The 10,300-nt window shown below is 37.5% G+C and overlaps 2 protein-coding genes across 2 annotated transcripts in view; both read right to left on the reverse strand.

Moving 5' to 3' along the window:
• Positions 1–1,016, reverse strand: part of LOC110462092 — an 8,370-nt gene extending 7,354 nt beyond the window's left edge. The window contains exon 1 of the mRNA XM_021515922.1: positions 105–1,016. Within this exon, the coding sequence (XP_021371597.1) occupies positions 105–1,016 (912 nt within the window). The remainder of the gene's footprint in view (positions 1–104) is intronic.
• A 1,119-nt stretch (positions 1,017–2,135) lies between these two features.
• On the reverse strand, positions 2,136–7,617 carry LOC110462089 (UPF0748 protein YngK-like). The gene is made up of 3 exons (XM_021515918.1): positions 7,408–7,617; positions 6,716–6,779; positions 2,136–5,641 (listed from the first exon to the last, which is right to left on the reverse strand). Exons 1-3 carry the CDS (start codon positions 7,459–7,461, stop codon positions 4,236–4,238), a joined length of 1,524 nt encoding a protein of 507 aa, XP_021371593.1. The 5' UTR covers positions 7,462–7,617; the 3' UTR covers positions 2,136–4,235.
• Between the last annotated feature and the right edge of the window lie 2,683 nt (positions 7,618–10,300).

Consider the following 10,300-nt stretch of genomic DNA (forward strand, 5'->3'; position numbering starts at 1 on the left):
GTCGTGAAACGGGATGGGTCCCCCGTGAGGATTTTCAAGTTCTGTTGACCAGCCATGTCTGGGACTTGTGAGCCCCAGGCAGGTATGTCTTCAGAAACTTGAACCGAAGCATCCTTGACCGTGACACTGTCAACCGGCGCCTTGCCTCGAGTCACTTGTGCGTAAGAGGGTGTAGCAATGTCTGCACTCCCGACTATCCTCCTGGCCTCGGGGAAAGAGACACCTCGGGTATATTTAACCCGTAATATCTCCCTCTCCTGGCTCCAGGTAGGGCAGTCGCGAGAAGAGGCAGCGTGCTTCCCCTCACAGTTGACACAGCGCAGGTTGGCGATGTCACAGTCATTTTGCTCGGTGTGACCCTCACGGCCACAATACTGGCAGATCGATTTTCGTCTACATCGCTTTTCGTGATGACCGTACTTCTGACAGTTTCGGCATCGCAATGGATTTGGGATGTAGACGGAAACGTTGTACCTCTGGTATCCGATTGTTAGTATTTGGGGTAGTGTTGGCGTTGAAAAAGTGATGATGAAGGTGTTTGTTTTGATTGTATCATTGTTTCTCCTGATCACCATCCGCCTCACCTCAGAGACCGGGACGCTCTCCTCCTGGAAATATGCCAGTATGTCTTCATCGGTGTCATTGCGCAAGGCTGGGCACCTGATTACCCCCTTGCTGCAATTAAGTGATGAGTGTGGTTTCACACTGACACCGATGCCGGCAAAACTGGTTGTTCCGAGTAGGTTCATCGCCTGTTGTTGGCGATAAACCTCTATAAGGAGATCGCCCGATCCCAATGGCTTAACGGATTTCACATCCCCTGCGATTCCCTGGATGCCCTTCCTCAACAGAAGTGGCGACAACGCGGCCGTTGTTTTACCACTCTGTGTGGAGGTCATCACAAGGAATTGCGGGAATTGGGTGTTCTGTGTTGCGTTTTGTGTTGTTTTTGAGCTAGGGTCATCGTTCCTGATTTTGGTATGTCCGTCGTTTTGGTGGTTTTTATCTTTACCCATGTGTATATTTGTTTGTTTCACGATCTATGCCTCCACCCGCCACGGAGCCCAACAAGGGGACACTGGTGTGACGCGGATATCCAGCGCCAAGTGTCGGAGATACATAGAATAGTATACTCGTAAGAATATACATACTATTTGAAAGAGTATACTCTCGCGATTGACCCTGAGCCACCGCCTTCTTGGGAGTATGTAAACCAAGGGCTCGGCGTGACCAGCCGATTGGTGATAGAGGGCCCATATCACCTCTCGTCTACCCAGAGTCCGAAGCCAAAGCAGTATGTTGCAGAATATCGGATCATGTCTCCTTCCTATCAAGAGTTTGACAGTGATTCCGACTCTGCTCAGCTACCAGGATCTTCTTCCCCCAGGAATACGAGATGCAACCCACGGCAAACAGGTTGGCTCAAATTGGAGCTACTGTGAAAGCCTTCTGCTACGATGACGCCCAGCGCGCCACAATCATACCCCCGAAATGATCACATACGCACTGAGCACCAACGTACCCAGCCTCGGGACGTGGACCCAGCTTTCTTGGAGGCCTAACGGACAGACAGACGTACGGACAAGCTGATTTAAGTAAAACACCCTTACTCCGTTGCGGGGGTATAATTAAGTGTATAATAGTTTTACTATTAAGGTTATGTTATTATCTTAAAACGATTGCATATCGTTGTCTATAACACAATCTCAACCTTAAGTAGTTCTCCAGAGGAACGATTTCTTTGGCAGAATACATATTCATATGTTATTACTGTTGAACAAAATTTTCAAACAAACCTTATTTAATAAAGTGTTTTAGTATAATACAAAAACAGAAAATGTATCGGTATTTATCATAAATAACATTGATAATCAAATCTTCATGATTATGTGAAATTGGCCTTTGATCATGTTTGGCATGCTATAAAAGTACTTTACCGGTTTTGATCTTTCATAAAAATGATTCATAGACAGAATATATATATGGAAAGTTTTTAAAGAAGTTTAAAATATAGACTACCATTGTAACTATATATAGGCAAGTTGACAATGTTGGTTATATTTTGAATTATGTGAAAATTTTGCATGTTTTTCTAATTAAAAGTATCACTACGCTTACTTCATGTATACCAATATGACATATTTAGTATTTAAATAACAGTAATTTTATGCACTGTACACTATCATAATTCATTTGCAAAATAGTATTCTCCTGTGACACTTATCGGTCATTTTGTTAGGATACCCCCGTCATTCAACCTGGAGTTATGCAAGGAGGTCCACTATGATTATCAGTTGTAATTACGAATAATCATGTATGCAGTTATTGATCTTTTTTTTTTTGACGTATCTACATATGGCAAAAGAATAAAAGAAATCAAAGAGGGGGCCAAATGTTGACCCCACCTTTGCTTTACGCAATGTCCATGTAATACTGAATTATTAGATTATGTTGTGACAAAAATGCATCACCTTTGCATACTTCATAGACAGTAAGCATTGCGAAGTTATCTCCCTTCGTCTATTACAATGATGGGAGTTGCTAGTCCTAATAATCAATTTTAATGTGTTCTTGCAGTACAGAAAGTATAACTGAGAACGCTTTATATATATTTTTCTTGTATTTTCGTTGTTCAGCTTATGCTAGATATGTTATTGTAGCTTTTACTTCAGAGTAAGTGTACACTTTCAGTACTGTATAGTAAATTTTCTACAATCTCCGTATTATACTTATATTATATACTTATCTACCTGTTATTAATAGTAATTAACATAAACATGTTTTTTTACTTTTAGGAAAGGTGGTAAATATTCATTTTTATGCGTTACTTATAAAAATTATATTCATTTAATTACCAACTTGAATTACACAACTTTAATTTGTTCCTTCTCTGTGTGTCCCTGTCTGTGAAAAGTCGTTGTGTGTCCTCCATTGATAGGTTAGGTATTTGTGCTTCCATTACAAAAAATGAAACTTCCCATTATCAGTTTGAGGAACCAAATGCGGATACTTGCGAGGTTCCAATTGTTTTCCTTAATATACAGGATGTAAACATTTGTAAATGCTATGACTTGTGATCCCGGATTTGTGATTACTCTAATAATAAATTGCATCATGGCCAATATGAAATAATTGCTAAATGTTTGAAGAGGCACTTACCATTGTCTTAAACATATTTTAACCAAAGAAGCAGAAAATATCTACCGCCGAAATGATTGCTCATTTGTTGTGTACTGTCTTTATGCGAAAACATAACAGGCCTGTAGCGCACCTTCTTCATTTCATTTACATTCGATAAACTTGTGCAAATATTACCTTTGAGCACTTAAAATAAAACCTGTCATCCTTTTCCATTTATAAAAGAAGATGTGTTCACTTAAACTACAAAATATCAGCATTTAAGCTTCTTCGTCTTAACATAATATTATTTTCCCCTTGCAACAAACTCTAACTATAAGAATGATCTAATGATGTTCCAGATAAAACTAAATTAATGTTTTGTTCCCTTGATCCAAGGATGTTCTTAATCATCATTAAATAAAATCCGTTTAGCGATACTCAAAGAGAAGGATTTTAAGGAGATATTTTCCAATAAAGGGTCCAACCCTCTTACCCAAGGGTGACACATCCTTCATTTATACAATGGTGAGTCTTCTCAGTCTAATAATTCCCCACACTACTTTGGTCAAATTCCATACAGCCATTCTCGACTAGTAGGCGTTTTTAAGGAAAAGTTGAAAGATTGACGACGGACGCTGCACCGCGGTATAAGCTCTCTTTTTCTTTGGAAATTCTAATATGAATTGCGTAATTTTGTACAAAAAGCACCGGATTTTTTAGTTTTACAAATCGCTGGAAGTGAATAGAAACCTTCGAAAATAAACCTCAATGTTTTCACACATCAATAAAATCTTTCGATTATGTATCACAAGATTTTGAATATATACAAATCCATCACGCAATTAAGAGTATAATTAACACATTTTATAAACTATAACAGAAGTCTGGCAATATAAATCACTTGAAATATATCAAATATTGCAATGGTGAGCTAGCCATAACCCGTCGTACTAAATAGTATTCTCCTCCGGGAGATAAATCATCGTGTTCACGTCATACAATGTTGACGTCATACAATTCATGTATTGTAATAATCACAAACTCTACATCTTTACTATTCAATATATATGATATATGACGGTTTTACTGATATAATCCTACTACTTATACTGATACTATCCTACGACACTTGCTCCACTTCCGCCCAAGATGAAGGTGACTGCCTTGCCCTGTCCACCAAGTCTGTCTACTGTACGTAAAGCGTACTTTCCCTCAATCAAGTGGTCTACGGAGGTGACATTCTTACTTAAAACTTTAACCAGAAGCCAACCATCCGCATACACCCTGTATAAAGCCCAGGACCGTATTGCTGGAGAATCGTCTGCTTGCCATGTGACAGCTGTCCCGGTCGCCAAGACATTTTGAGGGGTTGGCAATGTCCAAGTTTTATTCAGCCAAGTCATTTCCGGCGTAATGGAAGGATAATTGTATATGTGAGATTTGAACATGTCGCTTATCCTATCTGTATTTTGAACGAAATATTTAGCACTGAAAAACACATTTCCCAGACTTTGCTTTGATCTGCGGTCCCGTGATTCAATAACTTGTCTTTCTATCTCGGTGACGGGCCACGACTTGGTTACTATGGCTGCAGCAAAATTACCAGCATATATGTGTCTCTTGTGTTGATTTTGTTCTGTCCACCAATCAAGGAGGGCCGTGTAACTTTGAGCAGGAGGATCTATTTGCCAGTACAGCTGTGGAGTAAAGTAATCAACCCATCCATTCTCTAACCATTTTCGTGAATCTGCATAAATTTCATTAAACGCGTTGAAGCCTACGACATGACTGGGATGACCAGGTTTCCATATCCCAAAAGGACTAATTCCAAACATGACAAAGGGTTTTCTAGCTTTTATGCCTTTTGAGATGTTTTTGACAAGTTTGTTGATATTGTCTCTTCTCCAATCGGAAAGCGACATCTTACCTCCATAACGACGGTATGTGTTGGCGTCTGGAAAGTCTTGGTCACCTACCGGATATGGATAAAAATAGTCATCAATGTGTATCCCGTCAACATCGTAACGCTCCAACACGTCCATGAAAACATTAAAAGTAAAGTTCTGTACGTCGGGGTCGCCCGGGTCCATCCAGAGGTCTTTCCCATATGCATAGCACGCACTGCTGAAACGATGGGAAATATGGTTTGCCGCCAAATCCGATCTCTGTGTACTTCCGGCACGTGCTCTGAAAGGATTGAACCATGCATGTAACTGCATATTTCTATTGTGAGCTTCTGTGACGGCAAATGCTAGTGGGTCGTAAAGAGGACTTGGCGGCATTCCCTGTTTGCCAGTCAAATAGGCACTCCATGGCTCGAGATGAGAACTGTACAATGCATCACCCGAGGTTCGTATTTGAAAAACGACGGCATTAAAATTCAATTCTTCAAGTTTGTCAAACATTGCTATAAGTTCCTGCTTTTGTTGACTTGAGGAAAGGTGAGGAGATGACGGCCAATCGATGTTAGCAACGGTAGCAATCCATACTCCTCGAAACTCATGAACCGGCCAGTCGGCATCTGTAAAACATACAGTTCCGTAGAAATTCACCAATTTAACAATATTTACGAGACAATGATTTTCAAGTTTTAAATTATTTTCCAAGCGTTATTTGTAAGGGCGGGGTTGTTGATTGAACAAAATCTAAACTTCGAACTTTCTTTGAGCACACCACTCTAACATATCGAACAGTGTGTACTGAAATCTATATCTCAATTGCAGGAGCATTAGCTGTAAATCACTCACATTTCCCGAGATGCACGTGTCGCGTAAGTTCAAGAGAAAGGTCGATGGCGATACGGAGACGTATATATTTATTTCACGATATCGAATCCTCGCGAGTATACCGTGTACCAATCACATTCAAACAATCCTAGCTATTATGAGATCGGATAGTATGCATGGAGCTGCCCACAATGAAGGGCAAGAAAAAAAGCGGGTGAAAACAATAAGCGCGCAAATTTCGTTTTGAGGACTCAATACATAAATGTATATATATAAAGAATAGCTCTATAACATTTGTAATTATCGTAGATCTTTTCAAAGGACATCTTTTGGAAATCCATCAATTGATCTCTTAAGGTGGTGTCTAAACACATTATCTATACCCTGCTAAACAAAACGTTTAAATATGGTTTTTAATTTCAATTTTAACAGGATTTTATTAATTTTCGTATATGTCAATTGAATTGGACATCGAGCTAGATGTATGTACAATGTAGGTATATTCTATCACAACAATCCAAATAAGCAGTGTAGGGGAAATAACTCCAATTTAGCTTGTGAAATAAATATGTTTAACTATTCAATATTCATTTATCGTCTGTTTGTTTATGTTTTGCATATTAATAATTAGCAAATCATGTATATTTGTTGATAACACATCCTTCATAAAATCCATGGGATACAGGCCCAAAAGTACACATTGGCTATCCACCCACTGGATATATAGGAGAAGTTACTGTACCAAGACGTACATATTTAATCTGTACACGTAAAACAGCATAAACATTGATTTAGTATGCTTTAATGTGTTTGAATTCGAGGTATAATAATAAGATAACGCATGCAAAAGAGCTAGGAAATGGACTGACCTTGACTATTCACGTTCGTATTCCCTGACGTCATGATCGAGAGCACCAAGCTAACGACGGTTATCTGTAAAAGTTAGGACAACATAAATAAAACAGCATAAAAATACAGATATACTGGATTAATCTGGTATAGGTAAGGACATGATGAGGACAACAATAATAATATGGCTGGTAGCCAGCCTACCTGTTGGCCCGTCCTCATGTTTCTATAGTTAGAAGTCTCAATATTCGTCACGCACATAACCTAGAAGATCATGTGAACACTTTGGCGGGGCTAAATTGGTCCACACCTGGTTAGTTTAACGACAGGTTAACACCTTTTTAACAGGAAGATATTCATAATTGAGCATTTGTAAATTAAATGATTAACATGTTGATGTTTTCGATAATAATTGTACAGGCTATACATTAAATTTATAAGAATCAATAAACTGAAAAATATATGTAGATGAATAATGAATTCGTTAAGCGTGCAACATGATTCTGTCAACTAAATGCTTGGATAGCTTAACTGTGCGTTGGTATGTTTTTTCCAATGCAGGGTTATTGTATCAAGCTAACAATGCGTACTACATATAATCGACGGCGAATCAACCTAGATAAGGCTAGTATGTGTATACACGACTGTGTTACACTGAGTAAGATCAGATACGGTTATATCGACGATGACCTAACAGACATTGTATACGTACCTTACTAAGGAATCTTGAATGGTATAAGCGCAAATACATCACCATATATATCATTCACCAAATATTCCCAATATCACCATATTAACGAATCTATCGCGAGTTACTTCCTTCTTTAGTATGACGAGGTAATCCAAACATGTATACATCACAGGTTTAGATAGTGACTTCCTTGTTCACAAGGGGCTTTCTTGACTGTTGATACAAGGTGTATGAGGCTTAACCCGGATGTATATATAACTAGATTATATCGGCTTGTTGACTGTAAATTGAAAAGATGTACATAAGAAAAAGGCACAAATAACCGAATATCTTGCTGATACTTACAAAATGTATTAGGCCGGTCAATAGGAGTTATATAACTAACATCCAAAGGAAAAGACTTTGTGATCGTCATACCAATGATATATACCAAAGAGATTACATCAGGGAAAAAGCTCGTTATAGACAGATTGTAAACATGATCAGGTGGACTACTGGCTTGACAGTGCATAGGAATGATATAACATAATAATTCTGTCCGATCGTACATGTTTACTCTATTGATAATATAACTTAAGCATTGAACCCTGAAAGATTATCCTGCAAAAAATCCTTCCATTTGAACTACATCCACCCGTTTACATTGATGTGATATTTAAGGACATTCTTAACAGACCGTCAACACAGGATAAGTCATTAAGGAGAATAAAAGGTCGACAACACTTGTTAAAGTAAATAATATAAGCAAACAAAAAATTAAAAGACAAAAGTTAAAGTGACTATAATCAGTTATACCTGTTTTGAACAGACTAGCAGTTATTATGTAGTTTATAATTGTAGACACACACTGTTTCTAAAAAACAACAAGAGAATACAGAAATGTCACTCAAACCAATAAAGTCAGAGGAACATAAGAACATTAAAATTATTAACATGGACACTCATTTCCATCGCCTTTATAAGTCTGTATCTTTAGAAACTCTGTGTTATAAGTTTGTCCATTAGTAGTCGACATCTATCACGGAAGTCGTTTTATTTGGCGCGATATTCGGAGTGAGCTCTTGAGTATCGATTCAATTGTGACATGTAAACATCGTAGGTAAGGGGAAATCTAGATCTCGCTATCAATAAAGGGAAAATCACAATCGGAAAGTCGAAATCGCCACGCTTACAGTACAGATAAGCAGTCAGCCGTCTATGTTGATCATGTTGTAAGTTAAGATCGAGAAAAGTGATGGAAGTAGATAAGTCAGGGTCCTTGATTGAAACCTCTGGAAAATATACGACAGATGTTGTCTATGAAACAGATATACATAGAGTAAATCGGCCACATGAGGGACACAGTCTGTTCCCGTGGTAATGCCTACAGTCTGCTGAAATATCTTGCCAACATATACTCAACAAATAGATTGTCAAACAGGATCTCAATCATTTTCAAAATATTGTCCTTAGTTATCTTTCATATTGAAATTTGATGTATTTTTCACAAAATATGCTCCAGAATAATTCACAACCGTATATTTATATCGTCGTACGTCTTTCTTTGAAAAGAAAAAGGTCTCATAACCAGAAAACGTCATCGTTCCTGCAGTTTTGTATGAGGAATTGTAGTGTAAAGGGTTGAAAGGTCAAGAGGATATTTAAGATTGAGTAAAGATATTTTGAATTCTTAAAAAATTCCTTACCGTTTATTACACTTTTTAAGTATTCTGTTTCACAATACGACTGCAACCCTGATTTAATGATACTGAGCATGGTAATGAACATTTTGAAATGACTTGGTTGAATAACTAGAAGAACAAGCGATAAAACGTTGTTTTTGAGGATAGTGGTGGAGTTGTATAATCAAATGTAAACGAGGTAGGTCATTACCGTGTCAATAGAGCGTGTTCGGAAAATTTGTAATACAGAAGCGTGATTTGCTAATATTTCCATTTCGACAAAATGAAAACGTATAGGTATAGTGTTCCCTTGGTTATCTAGCAAGCCTAGTACTTTCTTCTAGTAGGTAATGTAATAGTGTTTGCAGACAAAGTTATTTGACGACAGAATGCAATAACTTAAGATATATATCTCACTGATCTATAAACGATGAAACACTAGTCTAATTTAGATCAGTGGACGCTGTATAGGGTCTTAACTTAACCTTCCTATCAGCTCCTCAGTCAGTATTGGAGCTACTTTGCGACGTTTCAATGTTAAGCACCTTACTGCATGAACACCGTTTACATGGAAAAAATTAAACCGCTTGCATCGGCCTATCTTTGAAGTTTGATTAAATATTGCTGTCCTGGATTTTCTTTCCAATTTGATTAGAAAGTGTCGTTCTGTTCTGTATTTTAAATGAAGTTTGGTAAATTATCTCTAATACCAGCTTGTTGCATATCTTTTATGATGCCGTATTTACACATTGAGTAATAAGCCTTTTTCGGTTAAAGAAGACGTAAACAAAGTTATGCTTCTTTCGAAAAGCCTCATGAACAAAGGTTTCAAGTCGAACCAAAAGATTGTTTGTACCTCCCTGATCTAAAGGCACTGTGAAGTCGTGATATTATGTTATTCGACTCTAAATACCATTACACATTGGAATGGTATATTGTGCGTAACATTGATTGCACATTGGTATGATATAATGTGCGTAACATTGATTACACATTGGTATGATATAATTTATGTACGTCACTTTGATTATACATAGGTATGATATAATGTACTTAACTTTGATTACACATTGGTATGATATAATGTACGTTATATTGATTACACATAAGTATGGTATAATGTACGTAACTTTGATTACACATCGGCATGGTATAATGTTGGTAACATTGACTATATATTGGCATGCTATAATGTACGTAACATTATTTATACATTGATTACACATTGGTATGATATAATGTACGTTATATTG

Source organism: Mizuhopecten yessoensis, unplaced genomic scaffold (genome assembly GCF_002113885.1).
Source record: "Mizuhopecten yessoensis strain PY_sf001 unplaced genomic scaffold, ASM211388v2 scaffold10745, whole genome shotgun sequence".
Classification (NCBI taxonomy): domain Eukaryota; kingdom Metazoa; phylum Mollusca; class Bivalvia; order Pectinida; family Pectinidae; genus Mizuhopecten; species Mizuhopecten yessoensis.

Bases quoted from the DNA above. Each gene is read 5' to 3' on its own strand.
- LOC110462089 (XM_021515918.1), bottom strand. From the start codon at position 7,461: ATGATATATATGGTGATGTATTTGCGCTTATACCATTCAAGATTCCTT. The intron at 6,780-7,407 runs GTACGTATACAA...TAACTTTTACAG, and splicing joins ATTCAAGATTCCTTAGTAAG to ATAACCGTCGTTAGCTTGGT. The intron at 5,642-6,715 runs GTCAGTCCATTT...TATGTTTTACAG, and splicing joins TACGAACGTGAATAGTCAAG to ATGCCGACTGGCCGGTTCAT.